Here is a 22,721-nt window from a genome sequence, read left to right on the forward strand (position 1 = left end):
CTTCCTGATGATGAATCTTGCCCCTCACTAAAATGATGCGTTGCATGGCATGGGGAGAGACCCGAATCCTTTTCCTGCACCAGCTCCACTGCTGAGAGGGCAACTCGCCCACTCATTTTCGACGTAGAACAAAGGTGTGGAGGTGGAGACAAGGCCAGAACTCCAACCCCCTCCTCGTAACCCATTTTTCGTTCCGATTCCTCTTTCCAAAAAGGCACTGGGCCTCCCTCTTCTTCTTCTTTACTAGACGCACCCTGGCTCTCTAATTGGGCTTCAACTTGCTTAGGCCCAAGAAGGTTTGCACTTTGAACCCCTTCAAGTAGGTTAACCAAGCATTGTTGAATTACTGTGCAGGCTGCGTTGACTTGGCTTGGAACTGATAAAGCAGCCCCTCCCTCTGACTCCCCTATCACTTGTTTTCCTTCTATGACAGCTGCATTAGCTATGCTAGAAGCTGCTAAAGCAGCCCCTCCCTCGGACTCCCCTCGCACACGTTTTCCTTCATTTAGAGACAAAAACCCACTTTTGTTCTGACATCCCATATCACTCCGTGCCTTCTTGTCAAACTGCTTCCACTTTGTCTCCTGCTTCAGTTGGGATTGCCCTACCTCCTCGGGTACCACACCCCACCGCCTGTTGCACTGGTTTCGGTCAGCACCTTCCTCTCCAGAGCTTCCTTCGGAAAAAGTTCCCTCCACAACAGTTTCCGACGACGAAATGCTATCCGATGAGCCAAGATGATATTCAAGACAAGAACAATCTCCACTCCTTAAACTCAAGATCTCTTCGACCAGGGAAATGTTGTAAACTTGACCATTAATCCTAAAACCCTTCGCCATTTCTGCTTTCTGAGATCTAGGTAGCCGAACCAGCAAACGGGCGTACTCCAGATTCTCCCAAGAAAGAGTATTTTCATCGATATCTACCAGCGATGCTACCTCTCCAACCACCCTAGAGAAGCAATCTTTATTCCACAAAGTTATCGGTACACCAAAACACCTCACCCATACAATTTTATGGTCCACTACATACTTTGCGGACCAGGGTTCGATACTACCGAACAACGATAGAAACCATTCCTTGTTGAGCTCGAAGAGATCTTCCATCCGCTCTCCTTCCTTAGGAGTAAGTAGAATAAGATTATCACCCAAAAACCTCAGTTTAATCATGTTCATGCCCCCTTTAACGAACTCATCCTTAAGGGAGTCGAAAGTAAGATCAGGGGACATCCAACCAACCGCACTACGAACCAACCATGGTGGGGTATTTGATTTTGTTACAAAAACAGGGCCTTTCCATTCGCCTCGCTCAGATACGCGAACGGCATCAGCATAAGACTGTTTAAGGGAAGGGCCTCTACGAACTGCTTGCCCTGATACAAAAAATTTTTCACGCCAAACCTCCTTCCCCTTTGACCGACCCCCTGGGCCATTGCCATGACTGAAATCACTTTGGCGCACCTTTGGCTTTTCCTTACTAAAATCAACCTCTGGTCTCCTGTATTTTGGGAGGTTAACATAAAGTTTGAGGTTGCCAATATAGATTTGATCCAGCTGCTTCTCCAACCTCGCCTCATTTGGCACTGGGAAGAAACTCACAAAGCCAAATCTTCTACCCCATCTATTTGGACGTTTAGATATAAACACATCTTTCACTCTAGCCCATTTTTGAAAGATTCTTAGCATGTCTTGCTCCCCATGACTAGTTGGGAAATTAGAGAAGAAGAAAGTGCTTGAGTTTTTGGTTGAAGACTTTCCTGCCTTATAATCTGCCACTCTTCGCCGATGATCTTCCCTTTCCCACCTACTCCGATCTTCCTTTTCCCACCTTCTCCGATCGCCCATCACTCTTTTGCTCACTGCTTCAATGCTCACTGCTTCAAATACAACTTCAAGTTGTATGAAAGGAAGTTTAAAAGTATTTACATTTCACAACTCCCTTTGCTTCAATTTCCCTCTCTCATGTAAGAGTCACAATTTCAAACCCTTTTACTTGTTTTCTCCGTATTTCATCGTAGAATGGTTTTGTACAAAAAGACATAGAAAGACCTATGGAAGAAATAGGGTTGAAACACATGCATAACAGTTACCATCACTTCTAAAGGTTTGCATCAAGGTAGAATGAGAGGTCAAGAAGAATATCCCCATAGAATTGCTTAGAATCCTTTGCCAACCGAAGAAGGTGTCTCCCTCCGGATTCAGATTGGAATACTGTGAAAAAGATAATGTGATTATCAATCAAATCATTAATTTAAAATTAACAAACCAACAAAAGAAATCAGAAGACAAGTCATGAATTATATTAGCATAAGATTTTGTACAGCTACATTTTTAGATCAATGTGTGGGAGATCAAACAAATCTCTGATAAATTATAGTTTAACCATATTGCTTCAATGAGATTCGACAATCACATAGCTGAGATCAGCTACAATTTACTATTGTCAGTTACTAGTGCATTTGATATATATATATATATGTGTCTGTTACTATTAGTATAATTGATAATAATAATAATAATAATAATATTCTTATTATTATAAATAATATTAATAATAATAATAACAAGTGTTAATAATAATAATAAAATTAATAAAAAGTAATATAAATAATAATAAATATTATTATTTTAATATTACACCGTGCATTAGTAGGTATATGCCATTCACATGGTTAAGGCCTGCATTAGGATTTTAGGTAATATGTCTAAACAATATATGTCTAATCATATGGATGGAATTTCGCTCTTAAAAGTTATTTTTGACATTAGCACGAGCCTAGTAAGGTTTTTATTCATGTACAAGTGTATTGAGACTTTCCTGTTGTATGTTGGGTTAAAGTGAACATTGATGATGATGCTTGAGAGTCTCCTAACCCTGCTGCTTGTGCAAGTATCCTTAAAGGAAGTCACGAGGACTATATTGGTGGTCTTGTATGTTCCTGTTTCTTACCAAAATTTTGATTTGATCTCCACATGTTTTTTATCTTTTTATGTTATGTTTCATGTAATATTGACAAAAAAAACATCTTTAACAGCAAACAGTCATGGCTTAACAAGTGTATCTTTGAACTACTTTGGCTATGCATCATGAGCGAAAGCATTGATGGAAAACAACATTTTGATGTTGAATTTGTTGAGCAGTGCTACATGGAAGTTTCTTGTACGAAAGTAGTTTAGAAATAACAGAAAAAAGTGAACCACCAATGCATGCTGCTGTCATGCTAGGAATAGTACAATACAGGGTTTGTATACATACACAAGTCAACAAATAGTTGTTAAGTCTTCCATTGACATTCAGAACTAAAGAGAAGTACAGAGTGTGACTTTGGAAGAGGTGTGGAAGAAATAAGGTACAAAGAAACGCATAACACCCAAAAGGGTAACATCTCCTGAAGGCTCGATTCACATAAAGTCTAAGCACATTGTTCAGTGTCCTGCTCAGAATTCTGGTGAGCTGAAGAGACTTCCTTCTACTCCCTCCATACATACAAACAAATACTGTAAACAAGATAGTGTGATTAACTCATTCACTTCAAAATCAAGACCCCAAAAAAGAATGTACATCAGCATACAAATTTTTTAGAGCTTCATATTTAGATTTTTCCAATTAAAGTGCAGTGCTAAAGCTTCACAACACAATGCTAATTGCATTCACTGCTAGCTCCATGTTTAGATTAAAAATATGCGAAATTAAACAAATTTAAGATAAATTATTGTTGAGCCATATTGATTAAAGGAGATTCTGCAATGGGGTTGGAGTAGCTACATACAGCTTGAATTGAGTATGGTTAGTGAGTGATGTAGTTGATGAATGATAAAGCACATGTCTCTGCCATTAATGTATATTCTAATTCCTACTTTCAGAAGCAACTAAGAAAATTGTAATCGAAAAGGTACAAAATATTGTGGAGAATTAGAACCTGTTGAAGTGGCAGACAAATTGAAATAGGTGCACGCCTAATTTTGAACTTGTCACTCATCTTATGGCCAAACATCTAATTTTTTATGCACGCCTAATTCTGACAACGCTCCTCCAGCAATGGACAATTAAAGATTTCAAGAGAAGAGATGGATTTGGGGAGACCCTCCGCTGGTAAGCATTCAAGGCTGGGACAAAAAAGAAGTGAGAGAGAGGAGAGGTGGCAGAGACCCTTGTAGTGCATCTTTTTAAGATTTTGGCAATATTGGATTTCTAGAGAGGTGAGAGAGCGTGGCAGCAAAACTTCATCGGGAAAACACTCCACCTCCAACTGTTGAATAGTCAAGCTTTGAAGACATGTGTTGGGATCCAAGTTGTCTCTCAAGGAGGCGATAAGTTTTAAACATGAAAGAGACATTTCTTTTATATTTAATGGCAAACCTCCATCTGGGAACAACTCCACTTCTGGACACATAGTTATATGCAGCAAGGTAAGGGACGGAAACATGATTTGCATGGGTTTGGGAAACAAGAATGATTTTAATTGAGGGCAATCATCAATACTTAGATTCATGAGATGATTATGAGCGTACTCCTGTGAAACTCTTCTTAGGTTTTGGCAGTCTATCAGTTGAAGAGAACGGAGCTTTGGAAAGAAATGTAGTCGAAAGATTGTAAGAGAGTCGCTGCCTCCATCAGTATGCGATGTGTCCATACTGTTTCCGCTAATTCTGAGCTCATCACTAACAACTACTTTCTTCAAATGAGTACCTTTCAGTTTGGGACAATTACCCACATAAAGCTCTTGAAGACGTGGAAAAGAAGTAGTTTCACACTCCCATTCTTCCCATTCCTTCATATTGGAGAATTCCAACCACTCCAAGGATGCAAATGAAGAGTTGCTCCCATAAAATTCAGCACCAACGCTCACTATTCCATCAAACCCTGTAATCTCGAGGGTCTTCAGTGATGACAAAAGTCCAAGGGGAGGCAAACATAGGCAGTATTTACAGTCGTTCAACTTTAAGAACACCAGATTTGATAACGAATTATCGAATACCCAACTTGGGAATTCTGTACCATTGTAGTTCCAGATTTTTAAATCCTCCAAGTGTTTGGAGGGTTGTAGATTCTGAATTACTTCCTTTTCTTTCCTTGGATCATCAGGAATGTGGTCTGACTTCCATTTTAATTCTAGCTTCACAAGATGTTTATCTTTCACATTTGCTTCTAATGCATCCAAAGGATTCAAAATATTCTGCACGTCATTGATTGATAGCCTTCCATGTTGATTGAGTCCTCCCAGCTGTTTAGTACTTAGCTCACTATTTCTATCCACAAAAAACGGATTCAGTACATGAAGATTTTTCAATTCTCCAAAATGCATTGGCATCTTTGACACTCTTGTACCTTCAAATTCCAGGCAACGCAATTTGGTAATTTTATGCAAATTTATGGGCAATTCCTCCAACATGAAACATTGGTTCAACTTCAGTATTAGTAAGTTATAAAGCAAACATATTGAGTCAGGTAGCTTTTGTATCGCTGTAGAGGAAAGATCTAACGAATGGAGATGTTTAAGATCACCGACAGAATCCGGGACCTCTCTAAGGAATGAACAACGAAGAGATAACATGCGTATAAACTTAATCTTGGAAAACAAATCATGTATGGAAATCTTGAAATTCCATTGAGAATCCCAACATTGTGAAATAGGAAGAAATGAACGAAGTCTTTTAGCATCAGTCAAACTCCCAAAACCATCAAAACTTTTGATGTCACTGAATTTAAATGAAAAATGACGGGCTGTTTTCGGTATACGTCGGCCTTTATCAAATTTCAACCTGAAACAAAAATCCGCACATACATATTTTGCCAAATCATTCAGAAGGTCATGCATGACGAAACATCCTACGAGGTTTGATTGTTGAAAAAAAGACCTTGACAGTAGATCATTGAAGTACTCTTCACCAACTTCTTCTAGATCTATCATCTGTTGTGGACTCTGTAGAAAATTTTGGGCCATCCACATCAAAATTAACTCCTTCTTCACAAACTCATAATCTTTGGGGAATAAGGCACAATAAGCAAAGCACCTTTTAAGATGAGAAGGAAGATAGCGATAGCTCAAAAACAACGCAGGAATAATTTCACAGTGTTCTTTTGGTAACTCCCATATGTCACTTTCCAATATGTTCTTCCAATCTGAAATGGATGACTTTGTGCGTAAAAGACACCCAATTGTTTTCAGAGCTAGAGGTAATCCCTTGCACTTCTCAACTATTCTTCTACCAACCTTCATTAACTCATCATTCAATTCAAGATCACCATCTTTTAATGCATGATTTTCAAAAACTTTCCAGCATTCATCCTTTCGTAATTGCTTTAGAAGATGCACTTCAGACCTCATGCTAGAAGCAACTTTCTCACCACGAGTTGTGACAAGAATTCTACTTCCTGGAGCCCCATAGCTAAGAGGAGTTTGCACAGCTTCCCATTGTACTGCTCTTTCGTTCCAAACATCATCTAAAACAAGAAGAAATTTCTTTCCTAACAATTTTTCTTTCAGTTTTTTGTGAACCATTTCTAGGTTCCCACTGTCATCTTTTTTATTTGTGATTGCCTCAAGAATTGTTCTTGTCACCGTCAAAACATGAAAATGATCAGAAACACAGACCCATGCTTTGATATCAAATTTTGCATCTTCAATCTTTGGGTCACTGTACACATGCTGGACGAGTGTGGTCTTACCCAACCCACCCATGCCCACAATGGAAAGTATTGATGGTTGGTTAGGATTATTGGTTTCAGATGTGAGCCAATTAATGATTACTAATTCGCATCCTTTCGTTATTCACTTAATTTGGTTTCTTTATCTCTTTATTTATCACATAATATACCTTAAAAACATAAAAGATATATGATATGGAGGAGTTTGATTTATTTATTCATATACTCTATATACAGAGTCAAATATACCAAACTATCAAATATTAATAATATCTCAATCTCAATTTCCTAAATCTAAATAATAAATGAATATATTTTTATCTTTATGCAAGAGATATTTTTAAAAAACTTAAAGATTTCCTAAAAATATATTGTGCAAATATTTTCAATTTTGTTTTTCGAAATGGTGCCTGATGTAAAGACATTATGAGTATATAAAATTTAGAGAGTTGAAGTCACAATCTTACAAAAGCATTTCCTAAAAATTATTTTAATGTACTTGTTCAGTAGAACAAGATTAAGCTGGGTAATTGAATGTCATTTTACTTTCTGAGATTGTTAAGCAATCCATTTAAATAAGTCGTATTCATGATTTTCATGATATTTTGATATATATATATATATATATATATATATATATATATATGTGACAAGTTATAGAATTTTATAGCCTCAGACCCTGCAGTTATATTACAGTGAATACAGAAAACAATTATCTCTTCAAGCATCATCAACTTTTATGTCCTTTTGAATAACGTGCTTTGTTGTAGTTGCAACCATCACTACAAGAAAATCATCAAATAGAAACCAATTTTTAGAAACCAAAATAATTAGTTGCAATAGTAACTAAATTAGAGACCATTTTAAAAATTAAAACAGAAATTGGTTTCTAAATTAGTTTCTATTATTGTTAAATAGTTTCTAAATTGGTATCTAATTAGCAACCAAGGTTTTTATCTACCAATTATTTAGATTCTAAATTTAGTCTCTAAAACCTTGGTTGCTAATTAGAGACCAATTTAGAAACTATTTAACAATAATAGAAAATAATAGAAACTAATTTAGAAACCAATTTTTGTTTTAGTTTCCAAAATGGTCTCTAATTTAGTTACTATTGCAACTAATTATTTTGGTATCTAAAAATTGGTTTCTATTTCATGATTTTCTTGTAGTGCATGTCCTTTTTTTTTTTAGAAATTCTTATTCTCTATTTTAAGAGTGTCAGTTATCTAATTAGTTCAATCTTTGCAGATGGTTAAAGTGGAGAAAATTAGTAACTGGATTCAATTTGGATTAATGCATGTTTATGTACATTAGCTTTTTGTTTGTCACTCTTATTAAAGTGTTCATTATATTCTTGAGTTTTTTATTCATACTTCTTAGACTTCTTTTCATCTTAATCATAAAATCAACACAAGCATGGTCCTATCTCATCTAACCAAAATACTAAACTTTCTTTCTTCCAATATGTATTTACTATACACCAGTTTGAAAATCAAAACCTCTTTATCTTAGAACATGTAAAAAAAAGGCCATAATACTAATATTGAACTATTATCCAACTTGGTTTAGCTACATATGGAATGAATCCGTTTGGTAATATGAGTACAAATCACAGTTCATGGCCTGTTATATTGGTTATTTACAACTTACCTCCTGGATTGTGCATGAAGCGAAAATACATGATGTTGTCTATGATGATATCCGGTCCGAAACAGCCAGGAAATGACATAGATGTTTATCTTAGTCCCCTAATCAAAGATTTGAAGTTAATGTGGGATCAGAGTGTTGAAGTATTTGACGGATTTGCTAATGAAACTTTCAGGCTGCATGCCATGTTATTTTACACCATCAATGATTTTCCGGCATATGGTAACTTATCAGGTTATAGTGTTAAGGGTCATAAAGCATGTCCAATATGCGAAGAATACACTGCTTCTCAACAATTGAAACATGGAAGGAAGACAGTATATCTTCGACATCGGAGATTTCTTAGAAGTCATCATCCTTACCGGAGGTTGAAAAAAGCCTTTAATGGTCACCAAGAGACTAGTGGTCCACCAACTCCACTAACTGGTCTTGAGGTTTACGAAATGGTAAATAACATAGACCACACCTCCGGTAAGTAAAAAAAAAGTCATCTGTGACAAACATTTGGAAGAAAAAATCAATCTTTTTTTATCTTCCGTACTGGTCGAGGTTAGAGGTCAAACAATGTATAGATGTAATGCATGTTGAGAAGAATGTGTGTGATAGTTCAATTGGTACACTTCTTAACATTAACGGGAGGACGAAGGATGGTTTAAATGCTCGTTTAGATTTGATTGAGATGAACATACGAAGCGAGTTGGCACCGATACAAATGGGTAAGCGTACATATTTGCCCCCAGCCTGTTACACCATGTCAAAAGATGAAAAAGTAAGTTTCTGTCAATGTCTAAAGGGTGTAAAAGTGCCACAAGGACATTCATCAAATGTGAAGAGCCTAGTGTCAATGCAAGATTTGAAGTTAATTGGGTTGAAGTCTCATGATTGCCACATCTTGATGCAACAACTTCTGCCTGTAGCTATTCGTGGGATCTTACCAAAAAATGTTAGACATACCATAACCCGTTTGTACTCATTCTTCTCTTCCATCTGTTGTAAAGTCATTGATCTATTAAAACTGAATGAACTTCAAGATGAAATTATTGTTATCTTATGTGAATTGGAGATGTTTTTTCCTCCATCTTTTTTTGATATCATGGTTCATCTAGTTGTGCATCTGGTTAGAGAGGTTAGATGGTGTGGACCAGTATACTTAAGATGGATGTATCCTGTTTAGCGGTATATGAAAATTTTGAAAGGTTATCTGAAAAATCATTATCGTCCAGAAGCTTCAATGATTGAAAGGTACATAGCTGAAGAAAGTATTGAATTTTGTTCAGAGTACATGTCAAAAGCAAATCCAATAGGTCTTCCTGCTAATTCATGGCACCATAGGCGTTCTACAAGTAAATGTTTACGTGGTGTGAATATTGTAAGAAAATCTCGGTCAGAAGTATTGCAAGCACATTTGTATATATTGAATAACACAAATGAAGTTATACCTTACATAGAAGCTCATAAAGCCATTGTGAAGGCAAATAATCCAAGACAAGCAGAGAAATGGGTCTTGATGGAACATAATAGAACATTCATGCCTTGGTTTAAAGAGGAGGTGTTAAAGGATTCAACTGCATCGGAGACCTTGACCTGGTTGGCTGCTGGATTGAAGTTTGATGTCGTTTCTTGTAAAGCATACGAAGTGAATAATTGTATATTTTACATGAAGTCTTTGGATGAAAAGAGTACAGTTCAAAATTCTGGTGTTACTCTTGAAGCCGAGTCAATGCAGTTTTCCACTTCAAAAGATTCAAATCCTATACTTGGATCAATGGCATACTATGGATTTATAGAAGAGATATGGGAGGTTGACTACACTAAGTTTTCGGTTCCAGTTTTCAAGTGTAAATGGGTTGACAATAAAAGTGGGGTTAAAATTGATGAATCAAGATTCACATTAGTGGACTTTCAAAAGATAGGGTATCGAGATGAGCCATTTATAATGGTTCAACAAGCATCTCAAGTTTTCTATGTCAAAGATCCTACGTCAGAACATTGGTATGTCGTTTTACACGAGAAAAAACAAGGGGAGGCCATAGATGATATTGAAAATGGTGACCCCCGTTCATTCACACCAATGATAATTAATAAAGATGATGATGTACTTGATGATGTACATGCAACCCGTAAAGACCACAGTGAAGGAATTTACATATGAACATTCAACCCATTATGGTAATAAATTTATAAATATTTTTGATAATATGTATTTAGAATATTATGTTTTTGTTTTATATGATTTTCTTTCGATGCAGGTTAACTAACGTTTGTTAACTATGTTTTTTAACAGAGATATGGATGAGAATCAGAGTCCAAAGAAACCCCAATCCAAACGAGGCAGCGGAGGACCTACTAGAATGAAACGTCTGGCAAAGAGACGTGCTGCTGGTAAGAAGACAGCTGTTGACATTGACGTCAACACTGGAATGGATTCTGGTCCTAATGCAGAAGACTTTCATAGCTATCTTGGAGTTCTTTCTCGTGAGAGGATCTCCATTTTGACTAATTCATGGAACGAGGTGTCAGAGGTCGATCGAAGCATGCTCTGGGAGGATGTTCTGGTCAGCTTTACATTATTATTGTTATCATATAATTCTTTTTAATATTCATTTATTAATTTTAATCTGGTGATGTTATTTTGCAGGCAAATTTTGAAATTCCTGATGTGGAACCGCTTCGATCAAAGATTATATCGAATATCAGGCTTAAGTTTCACGCCTTTTAGTCAAGACTAACGACGAGATATGTCTTTGGTGACCTTAAAGATGAAAGCCCTTGTCAATCTTACAATTTCATTGAAGAAGAGACATGGCATATTTTTAAACAAAGTCGTCTAAGTGAGGAATAGATGGTAAGTTAAGGTACTTAACTATTTTTATTTATATAACATCAATAAGTTAATATTAATTCACTTCATTTATTTCAATTATGACAGCGTCGACGGAAGAAAGCTCAAGAGATAGCTTTAAAGAATGTTACCTCGCACGAGACAGTACGTGCGGGGTATCGAAGGCTTGAGAAAGCACTGATGGAGGAAAAAGAGCAATCTAGACAGGGGAGTGCATCTGAGGATGTGGAAACAGGGGTCACTTCTCCTCCATCACCACCTAAGCGCCATGTCAAATGGAAGAGGGTCCGAATTAAGAAGTCGGGTGCACCAAATTCTAAGCAATCAGGGGTTGTCATAGAAAAAATTATAAGTTATTTAAGCCTTTTTTTCATTTACTATGCTGCATTACTCATAGTAAAAGCTGATATGATTTTGGTCTCTTGTAGGATACTTTGGACTCCCAGGGCAATTTTACTCCAGAAGGTCGTCACGATATCCTTGTTGAAGCACTTGGACGACCTGAGCACCCTGGTCGTGTTCGTGCAGCTGGACAAGGAGTTGGAATTAAAGAATATTTTGGAGCTGCACGTTCACACTTATCCTCCTCCCCCAAAGAGAGCAAAGAAGAATTGAAGAATAGGCTACGTAAAGAATTAATGGAGGAGATGAGAAAGGAGACTGAAAGGATGAAGGCAGCGTTGCGACAGGAGTTATCGCATCAACTTTGTGCTGAACCGCTAATTCAGACACTTGTCAGTCCCGCTCCGAAGAGCACAAAGGGGAGTTGTGCAACTCCTACAACATCAGGGAATGATATGATGGGTCAGACGAGGCAATGTGAGCTACTGGTAGATGGTGGCATGATACCTCAGGTGGTGGCCATTGGAAAAGTCTATGAAGAGGCCACCACCTTACACAATGTTCCTCTCCCCTCGGATGTGGCAAAGGTAACAGTTGAAAGAGTACGAGTACCTGATGCTCATGTTCCACTACCTTTAGAAAAGGTAACAACTGTGGCTGATGCATTTTAGTCATTCGTAGCCTGGCCCAGACACCTCATTCGAATTATGCCAGAACCATCGGTAATAATTTCACTCCATATGGTAATTTATATTTATATATTACATCTAATTTATAACCAATGTTCTTTCATTTGTAGAAACCTCGTCGAAAACCAAGTCCAAAAAAGAAGCATGAGGTTCCGGTTGACGATCCTATAGCTTCCTTAGTTATAGTTGATAGAGAAATTGGACGAGACCCTCTAGAAGTTCCATGGGATGATACGTTTTTTGAAACAAACCCTGAGCTGCCATTGTACATATACATGTCAGATCTATTAGAATTTGTAGCTGGGGAACAGGAGTTGAATATAAATATCATTCAATTTTTTATGATGTAAGTATCTTTACCTATATTTCATTTTCATTTATGCTAAATTAGCATTCATTATGCTTTAACTAACTACTTGTAGGTTTTTGAATGGTGTCTCTGTCACTGAGGGGAAGGAAAATGTGTATGGATTCTTAGATCCTGCATATACTAATCACACTGGAGCAAAGGCAAATGAGACCCAATCATACATCACAAACACCTTGGAAAAAGAGGGAAAAGAGGTTTATTTATGCCCTTATATTAACGAGTAAGTTTAAATATATATGTTAAAAGTTTATTATATTCATGTTTTACAAATTTACTCAACTCTTTTCATGGATGATATAGGGGTGATTGGCAGTTACTTGTCTTATCAGTGAAGGATAGGACGGCTTTGTGGTTTTGTTCCCTACACAAGAAGGTATCCACAAGTTTTGAGAATATCATTGATAGGTAAGTACACTATCAACTTAAATTTGTTTGACACTATAATTAATCTACTAACAAAGTTTTTTGTATCAATTACCAGTTCATGGCGTGGATATAACATCCTAAAAGGTCGAGCGAATTCAAATTTTCAAAAGTTGAACTGGATGAGACTAAAGGTTTGTAATTGTTTTCTTTCTCTTTCCATTGTTTATCAATACTTACTTTTACAATTCATTGAATTATAGTGTAATAAACAACCAAAAAGCTATGAGTGTGGCTATTACGTTATACAATGGATGGGTACCATTGTTAGAGTAGGCCATACAAGTAATTGGCAGGAGGTAACATTTGATAAATTATTTCTATAACTTGAACATATCTATGCATGTATCTTAAAACTAACTTAAGTGTTAAACCATTTTGAAATGCAGTTCTTTGCAGATGAGGAACCCATGTCTTTGGAAGCCATAACATATGTCAGACAGTCTTGGTCCACATATTTTCTAAACTTTTATAACTCTAGGATATATATAGTTGATCAATACTGTAGGATGATAAATAAAGTTGTATTTGTGATTTTGTACATTTTTCATCAATACATATAATTCAAATTTGGCTTTGAGTTATTCTGAATGTGTTTATATCTCTCTTCTGTCTGGCTGAGTATATTTAAATTGCACAATAATGAATAAAACAAAATGTTCCTAAAAAAAAAAAAACCTATTTACAAGTGCGGTTATTTACCAAGACCGCACTTGTAAATCATGCGGGGGTGATTTACAAGTGCGGTCTTGGTCATAACCGCACTTGTAAATCACATTTACAAGTGCGGTTATAAATGAACCGCACTTGTAATTGTGATTTGCAAGTGTGGTTATGACCAAGACCGCACTTGTAAATCATTGAATGCTGAATGCACCTTTAAAAGAAAGCACTATTCTGTGAAATATACAAGTGTGGTTCCAGATAATAACCGCATTTGTAAATCGAATTATAAAGGCGATTGTATAACTGCACTTGTAAATCATGATTTACATGTGCGTGCTGATCAAGTGTGGTTGTACATCCACACTCATAAATTCAAAATAACTGCATTTATTTTGTGTTTCCGCACCAGTGTTAATATCATGAACTTCACTGACACACACAGGTATATTGTAAAATATCTATTGCTTCTTCCATTAACAAATACAAGGACCATTTTTAGGTACAACAAATACTCAAGCTTTACACAGCTAATCTACATCAGGTGACTGCTACACAAATTCTACTCTCCTAATTTTATAAACAAATGGTAATCCAAGGAGGAAAAGAAAAAAAAATTAAAAGCTATTTGCAATGCTCACTACTTCAATGCCACCTCCCAACTCAACAAGAAATCAAATACAATTCCAAGGTCTAAGAATGTATGTTTAGAAGCATTTACATTTCACAACTCCCTTTCTTCAATCTTTCTGTGAGGTGTATTAGTTTTCCCTGGACCTGTTTAGGTAACTCATCATCTGATAACCCAATTTCAATCCCTTCACACTCCTCTTCTTATATTTTGTAAGTGTTTGTTGTTGCTATTCAGAGTCCTTAAACTTTTAGTGCAGAGCAAGAGTTTTTCTGTTGCAAGAGAATCTATAGACTCTAGAGGAGAGGTAATAAAATAGTAAGATATAATTTAGTTTTATTTTTGAATGGGAAGAGAGATTAGAAGGATGTGAAATAAAACAGTAGAGAAACAATTTTTTATTGGAATAATCAGAATTGTTTGAGAATGGATACTTAATGAGGTTTTAAAACAACACTACAATAATCATGACCAGAGACCATCCATCTATTGGAAAGACCTGAAGGAAATAAGTTTTAAACAGTTAGATGTTTGAATGTGTGTTGTAAAATGTGGATCCAATCAATGACCCTTCAGTCTTTTATCTTTACTTTCATCCAGTTTTGTTTCTGCAAGAGGGTTAATGGCATAATGAGTGCTCAGGGAAAAGTCCATTTCTATGTTGGAATATTTGTTAATTATTTGAGAAATCATATTGCCAAAGTGGTTTAAAAATACTTTTAAATTCCAATTACAAGTTTCTCAGATACAGAATGTCTCTTATGGCCATAACTTCCAACTACAGAATACTCTATTGGGAATAGATGCCAAATGCAAGACCACCTTCACGATTTTGGTAGTATTCTAAAAATAGGAAACAAATTTGGTTGGAATTTAATTTCATCAGAACAATGAAATAATTTTGCACGAAAATAAGAATAAAATAAAAGTAATTTATTCATGAAAAATTTAGTTGAGCCTTCTTTAATAAATATCATCACATCAGTTTAAATATAACATGTGCTACTATCACTACAAAAAAAAAAATAATTTTGTGGGGTTATTTTTTACATTTCCGGTGGTTTTAACCTGCATTACTCGCAGTTTGCTATGTTCCTAGAAAATCCATCGTCACTAACGGATTATTGACGATTTTTACGAATTTTGGAAAATAATTACTTTTCGGCGATTTTGAAACCCCGTTATTTCTCGACGGTTTAGAAACTCCATAATTTTTGAAACCCTTGTAATTCCCGACGGTTTCGAAACCCCCGTAATTCCCAGTGTTTTCAAAACTCCTGTTATTTCTAGCAGTTTCCGACGATTTTGAAACCTCCGTTACTTTTAGGAGGTGCACATATAAAAAAGTAGGTGACGAATAATAGAAATGTTGAAGCAAAATAGTCTAACGGTCTTCTGAGATCTTGTGTTCCTCTCCTACTACCTAACACTAATACACTACCATTTTTCAACTTTTTTTTTATTTACTTTCCAATGTTTCATAATACTATATTGGTATAATTTTTTCATAATGAAAATATAGACATTGAATTATTAATGTAAAAAATGTGTGTAGTATGTGATTAACATTATTAATGCCGAATAATTATATTAATGTAAAAAATACATATCACTTACTAATTCATTTATCTTATTCATTAAGATCCATCTAATAACCAGAAGGTGTTAGAATAATAAACATAAAGGTTTAGATTCGATTCTTATTATAAAATAGTTAATTGTTTTGGAACAAAATCCTAATGACAATTTGACGTCACTTTCATTTTTTTGGTGAGGGAAACGGGTCATTTTTAGTAGTGCCCTTGATAAAACATCATAATATCATGAAATCTTCCAAGTTCAACAGAGAGGAAACATGAAACTATTGTTGAATGGCTTCGAACTGCCACAGAATGGCTTCGAACTGCTTTTTAATTGCTGTGCTGACTAGAACAAATTTTACCAAATTAGCTGATGTGATATGATTCACCCACAATAGCTGCCACAGAACCTGCAGAAATAACAAACTTCAAAAACTAGTAGCTACTTCAAAGCAGGTTACAGTTGTAAGGGGCATTGCACTAAAACTTTAAGGATGTTTTTGACACACCAATTTTCCAAAATGTAACTTAGTTCCATTCTTTGAACTCTTATGTACATACACATTGGTAGACACCCTTTGAAAAAATTTGACACACCTTGTTTTGTTTCACTAAAACAACAGGCATTCCATTCCATAACATTACCTGCCTTATAGCATAATGATAAGACTTCTAATATCCTTCAGTGATAGTGGTTTCTCCTGCTCGTAATATTCCTCATTATCAACTATCATGAGCATATGCCTGATTAAAGAAGAACAGCTTATGATTAAAAGAAATACTAAAACAGCGTAGAAACTGCAATTCATGCATCAACACAAGCATTTTATTAAACAAGCCAATAGTATAAAAGATTGTAAGCAGGACAGAATACAGAAAGAGACAACAGCCAACCTGGTGCATCGCCAGAGAGGTATGATAACCGTTCAGACAAGGATGACCATTTTTTGTTTTCATGGCACCATTTCATAAAATTCCAAAGTTTAGAAACAAGTTCAGTTCTGTAGGCAAGTACAGAAATAATCTTTTCAAGAAGCAATGTGTTGAAGATAACATGTAAAAATCCACAAACTGCAACCTCCCTGTCCTCTGGCACCCCAAAAATGTTTTTTGACACTTGATACAGAAATCATTTGCAAGATGGTATACCAGTTGGAGAAGGAAGCGAGTATCTATGGCATTAGAGATTTGTTGAATCAATTTCCTATCCAAAACTACCTCCATGACTTCATCTTCGCCAGTCATTTCATCCTCAGCAATTTTAGAGTCTGAAATTAAAACTACACACAGCTTAAAAACAAATGGTAAGAGAGAGAATAATCTCCCATACACACACAAAAAAATAATATTTAATAATTATGATTAAATATAGTAACCAAGCTTCAGAGTTATGCTCAAATCTAACATAGAAAAAGTTGCACACTTATTTTTGCGTAGTAAGTTGACTTCTCTATGATAGATTACTTTGCTTGGGGTTCTAAACAAAGTGTATCCTTCCACTCTTTTGCAGTTTCTAATAATACACTCGGTGTTTGAAGGTAAAACTAGGCTGTGATGTTACAGAAGTAATATATTGAGGATTGTTTATATTGGGAAGGTGATCCATCCTTGATTAAAGGGTTAGCTTATTGCCTAGTAGTATGCATGTAGATATAGATGTAATTGTAACAATACATTCTTCCTTCTTTTAAAGAGAAGAAATATGATATTTGTCAATAAAGTTTAACAAAGAAAATAGTATCTTTAATAAGAAAAGCTTGAAGGTCTGATCAGAAATCATACTCTCTCTACCATCAGATCTTGTCTTGTCGGAGATGGATATGATTCCAGCAAAAATGTCGTAACAGAAGCAAGGTTTATAGCATGCTCAATTATCACTGCCTGACATAGTATTTGGTACATCTTGGATAATATTTAGTCTATTTGTCTTTCTATATTCATCACTTTTTTTCAATTTTCTTACTTTGATTGTTAGTTTTCAAAACTGAAAGTGGCATAATTAATTGAAACAGTTGTGTGCATTGCAGAAAAGTGCGCTCTATTTTGTTCTTTGAAAAGAAAATTTAGAAGCAATAGACCCATGAAGAGGTTGGTGGACAACATTAAGTTTAACTAGAAAACCTTTTACAGTTAAATTATCAAACCAACAAAAGAAATCAGTAGACAAGTCATGAATACATAATACATTAGCATAAGAGCTTTTTTACACCTACATTTTTAGATCAAAGGGTGGGAGATCAAACAAATCTCTGATAAATCATATTGCTTCATGAGATTCTATAATCACATAGCTGAGATCAGCTACAATTTACTATGCTCAGTTACTAATGTATTTGATATATATATATATGCGTATGTATTCTAATTGCTATAGTTCAAGAAGCTCTACCATGACAGGAAAGATGTTGGAAATCAGACTTATCCAATGTGAAATTTAGCAGAACAACAAAATAATAAAAATTACTAATGTGATTACTTTAACAATTTTGTAATCAACAAATCCATAGTGATATTTGCAATGCTATGACATTATTACTAATTTTGTTCAAAAGCAATAACAGATAATAACAGCAAAAAGGCAACTTCTAGAAAAATGCTTGATTTGGAAAAAAGAATTATATTATTGCCAATTAACAAATAATCAATTAAAATCATCTGGTCATCTCCTCTAAAACATAGAGTTTATTTTGTTTAGTAAATGCCGATTACAGAGTGAAACATTTGAAACTTCAGAAAATTGTAATTAAAAAGGAACAGAGATACTGTGGAAAATTAATTAGCACCAGTAGAAGAGGCAGAGAAATGGGAATTGCTCCACATCTAATTTTGAACTTGTGCTTCATCTTATTACCTAACACTCAGTTTTTCAATGTGAGCAATCTTTCCCCAGCTTTGCCTTCTGGATTCTGACAATGTTGTTTGAGCAATGAACATTCTCAAATTGTAAGAGAAGAGATGGAACTTCATCGGGAAAAGGCTCCACCTTCAATGTCAACCTTTTCAATACACAAGCTTGGCAAACATGTGTTTACATCCGCTGGTAAGCATTGAAGGTTGGGACATTCACGAAGGAGGAGAGTGGAGAGGTGGCAGAGACCCTTCAAGTGCATCGTTTTAAGATTTGGGCAATCATAGATTTGTAGAGAGGTGAGAGAGCGTGGCAGCAAAACTTCATCAGGAAAACACTCCACGTCCAAATTTACAATAGACAAGCATTCAAGACATGTGTTGGGATCCAAGGTGTCTCTCAAGGAGGCAATAACTTTGAAACATGAAAAAAAAATATGTTTTATATTTAATGGCAAACTTCCATCAATATATAGGTTTATGAGATGATTATTAGTGGACTCCTGTGAAATTCTTCTTATGTTTTGGCAATTTGTCAGTGTAAAAGAACAGAGCTTTGGAAAGAAATGTAGTGGAAAGATTGTAAGAGAGTCGCTGCCTCCATCAATATGCGATGTGTCCATACTGTTTCCGCTAATTCTGAGCTCATCACTAACAACTACTTTCTTTAAATCAGTACCTTTCAGTTTGGGACATTCAATCACATAAAGTTGTTGAAGACGTGGAAAAGAAGTAGTTTTACACTCCCATTCTTCCCATTCCTTCATATGATGGAATGTCAGACTCTCCAAGCATGCAAATGAAGAGTTGCTCCCATAAAATTCAGCACCAATGCTCACTATTCCATCAAGCCCTAAAATCTCAAGGGTCTTCAGTGATGACAAAAGTCCAAGGGGAGGCAAACATAGGCAATATTTACAGTCCTCCAACTTTAAGAACACCAGATTTGATAACAAATTATCGAATACCCAACTTGGGAATTCTATACCACTGTAGTTACATATGAACAAACGCTTCAAGTGTGTGTTAGGTTGTAGATTCTCAAGTACTTTCTTTTCTTTCCTTGTATCATTAGGGATGTGGTCCGACTTCCATTCTAATTCTAGATGCACAAGGTGTTTATCCTTCACATTTGCTTCTGATGCATCTAAAGGATTGAAAATATTCTGCAAGTCATTGATTGATAGCCATCCACGAAGATTGAGTCCTCCCAATCCGCTCAGTTGCTTAGTACTTAGCTCGCTATTTCTATCCACGAAAAACGTACTTAGTACTTGAAGATTCTTCAATTCTCCAAAATGCATTCGCATCTTTGACACTCTTGTACCTTTAAATTCCAGGCAATGCAATTTAGTAAGTTTATGCAAATTTAATGGCAATTTCTTGAACCTTTGACACCAGTTCAACTCCAAGAAACACAATTTGGTAAGTTTGTGCAAATTTAAGGGCAATTCCTCCAGCTTTGAACAATAGTTCAACTTCAGTATTAGTAAGTTATAGAGCAAACACATCGAGTTAGGTAGCTTTTTTATCGCAGTATGCGAAAGATCTAATGAATGGAGATGTCTAAGATCACCTATAGAATCTGGGACCTCTCTAAGGAATGAACAATCATGGAAAGATAACATTCGTATAAACTTAATCTTGGAAAACAAATCATGTATTGAAGTCTTGAAATGCCATTGAGGTTTCCATAATTGTGGGATAGGAAGAAATGAACGAAATCTTTTAGCATCAATTAAACTCCCAAAACCATCAAAACTTTTGACGTCACAAAATTCAAATGAAAAATGACGGGTTGTTTTCGGTATACATCTGCCTTTATCAAATTTCAACCTGAAACAAGAATTCGCACAAACATATTTTGCCAAATCATTCAGAAGGTCATGCATGACATAACCTCTCTTAGCACCTATACGTTGAAAAAAAGACCTTGACAATAGATCATTGAAGTGCTCTTCACCAACTTCTTCTAGATGTCTAATCTGTTGTGGACTTTGTAGAAAATTTTGGGTCATCCACATCAAAATTAACTCCTTCACAAACTCATAATCTTTAGGGAATAAGGCACAATAAGCAAAGCACCTTTTAAGATGAGAAGGAAGACAGCGATAGCTCAAAAATAACGCAGGGATAATTTCATTGTGTTCTGGTAACTCCCATATATCACTTTCGAATATGCTTTTCCAATCTGAAATAGATGACTTTGTGCGTAAAAGACATCCAATTGTTTTCAGAACTAGAGGTAATCCCTTGCACTTCTCAACTATTCTTCTACCAACCTTCATTAACTCATCATTCAATTCAAGATCACCATCTTTAATTGCATGATTTTCAAAAACTTTCCAGCCATGCTTTGACGTGTGGATCTGTGAACTGCTTTAGTTCAGCATCATCAGCGAGAGCATTGATGGAATGCAGCTTGATGTTCAAATTGGCGAGGAGTTTCTCATCAAGTTTTCTTCCAGGAAAAAAGTCCAGAAGTTGAGGAGAAGTCAGCTTGTCGAATGCAACCTGAAGAAAGGCGGAAAGAAGAGCACCACCAACAAATGAAGTGAATGGAAGTGTGTGATTTGAAATGGACAGTGATTAAGTGCAAGGAATCTTTCTCAATCAATGACCTTTTTTAAGTCTTCCCATCAACGGTTTCTGATAAACAAAATATTCACAGCTCTAATCCATGAATGGATGTCTCACAATAAGATGCAATAAACAAATATGCCTCGTAAACTTTCATATTCTCTAACTTCAGATATATTATAATTAAGCATATCTATTTTATGTCTACGTTTTTTTTTTTTTGTTAAAGATCCGATTTGTTTCTTAATGTATGTTGTTGGATTTTATTTTATAATATTTATACTTTGTTTATGAATTTCCAAGCTAGCTTAATTAGTTACCGTTTGTAACGTATGAGGTGTTTTTTAGAACTTGTGTATATAGGGACAGAATGAAATAAGATGGTGGGATACTTAAAGGGTCTTATAAAGCTAGATATTTATTCTTAAATAAATAGGAAATGTGTTTTTAGTGGAAACAAAAACATTTTGCATTTTGACAAATTTTGGGAAGAAGTTACTATAAAAATGTTTAACACTTATGTTTTAAGATCCCAGTGGAAAGCATGAACATAAACTGTCTATAACTAGGCATTCCAATGGAAGCATTAACATCTTGTGTAATCTAATCGAAATGCATTACATATTTCGGTGAACAACCCCAAGGTTAGAACTATAGTACATAAGGGTTGTGTAAGAAGAACACAAAATGCATTACATGGTGTTGCGTGTAGCATGGTGATGGTGAGGGTGTTGTTTTGAGTATGCAACAATTTCAGTGTCATAATTAAACTTGTATTTTGGGGACTATAGTTTCCATCTCGAGCAATAACCATGCTGGAGAGCCGGAGTTGCTAATAATCCCTCATGTGAAACCTGTGGATTGCAACTGTCAGCATAGATCACAGGTTTAAAGTGACAATTCGTACCTAATAATAAGCAAGACCTCAATTAGTTTGAATGAACAACAACAAGAAGCTAGACCTCCATGCACCTCTCAATATGATATATGTGACTAAATGTATCCACAAAACCCCAACCAAATGTCACCAAGTAAAAAAACAATACATGGCAGCATTAATTTTTCTAAGATATATGGAAGAAAAGCAGTACGTTTTGTTTTTGAAAAAATATAAGTTTTTGAGTTATTTTGTTTGCTTTCGGTTTGAAACTTATTCGTCTAATTCCTTGTGTGTTTTAATATGAAATTTTTACTGGACGTTTCTTATTGTTTGTACTAAGTTGTGATTGACATCCGTTTGATTTGAAACTTGTCGCGTTTGGTCTCGAATTTTGTTGGGATTCTTACACAGAATTTCAACGAGAAACATGTTTTGGAAAAAAAATTCATAAATTTATTACACTCCAAGGCTATCCTCTATCCTAATTTCTCAAATTTTGTCATAGTTTCTACAATTTTATTATAAGTTCATATTACGTTGATAAATTCCAAAAAAAGTTACCCAAGTACTTTCATG

At 35.4% G+C, this 22,721-nt stretch overlaps 2 protein-coding genes and 1 long non-coding RNA gene across 3 annotated transcripts in view; all 3 read right to left on the reverse strand.

Moving 5' to 3' along the window:
- The window catches only part of LOC137836683 (uncharacterized), a 68,464-nt gene extending 64,478 nt beyond the window's left edge, over nucleotides 1-3,986 (reverse strand). Inside the window, exons 1-2 of the long non-coding RNA XR_011085333.1 lie at nucleotides 3,920-3,986; nucleotides 2,090-2,210 (exon numbers count right to left, since the gene is read on the reverse strand). This is a non-coding gene — a long non-coding RNA (uncharacterized lncRNA). The remainder of the gene's footprint in view (nucleotides 1-2,089; nucleotides 2,211-3,919) is intronic.
- Nucleotides 3,987-4,012: 26 nt separating this feature from the next.
- LOC137836560 (putative disease resistance RPP13-like protein 1) lies at nucleotides 4,013-6,682 on the reverse strand. The gene has a single exon (XM_068645226.1). It carries the CDS (start codon nucleotides 6,680-6,682, stop codon nucleotides 4,013-4,015), a length of 2,670 nt encoding a protein of 889 aa, XP_068501327.1.
- Nucleotides 6,683-16,119: 9,437 nt separating this feature from the next.
- On the reverse strand, nucleotides 16,120-20,973 carry LOC137836561 (putative disease resistance RPP13-like protein 1). The gene is made up of 3 exons (XM_068645227.1): nucleotides 19,311-20,973; nucleotides 16,988-17,106; nucleotides 16,120-16,248 (listed from the first exon to the last, which is right to left on the reverse strand). The coding sequence occupies exons 1-3, from the start codon at nucleotides 20,971-20,973 to the stop codon at nucleotides 16,120-16,122; spliced, it is 1,911 nt and encodes a 636-aa protein (XP_068501328.1).
- Nucleotides 20,974-22,721: the final 1,748 nt, after the last annotated feature.

The sequence above is a fragment of the Phaseolus vulgaris genome, chromosome 4 (assembly GCF_000499845.2).
Source record: "Phaseolus vulgaris cultivar G19833 chromosome 4, P. vulgaris v2.0, whole genome shotgun sequence".
NCBI classification, from domain to species: Eukaryota; Viridiplantae; Streptophyta; class Magnoliopsida; order Fabales; family Fabaceae; genus Phaseolus; species Phaseolus vulgaris.

What these genes read in the sequence shown, in the direction of transcription:
- LOC137836560 (XM_068645226.1), bottom strand. Translation starts at nt 6,682, where the DNA reads ATGGGTGGGTTGGGTAAGACCACACTCGTCCAGCATGTGTACAGTGAC.
- LOC137836561 (XM_068645227.1), bottom strand. Translation starts at nt 20,973, where the DNA reads ATGAAGGTTGGTAGAAGAATAGTTGAGAAGTGCAAGGGATTACCTCTA. An exon ending in GCTCAGAATTAGCGGAAACA is followed by an intron (nt 17,107 to 19,310) that starts GTATGGACACAT and finishes TTTTAATTTCAG; the next exon opens with ACTCTAAAATTGCTGAGGAT. An exon ending in CTCGCTTCCTTCTCCAACTG is followed by an intron (nt 16,249 to 16,987) that starts GTATACCATCTT and finishes TTATTTCTGCAG; the next exon opens with GTTCTGTGGCAGCTATTGTG.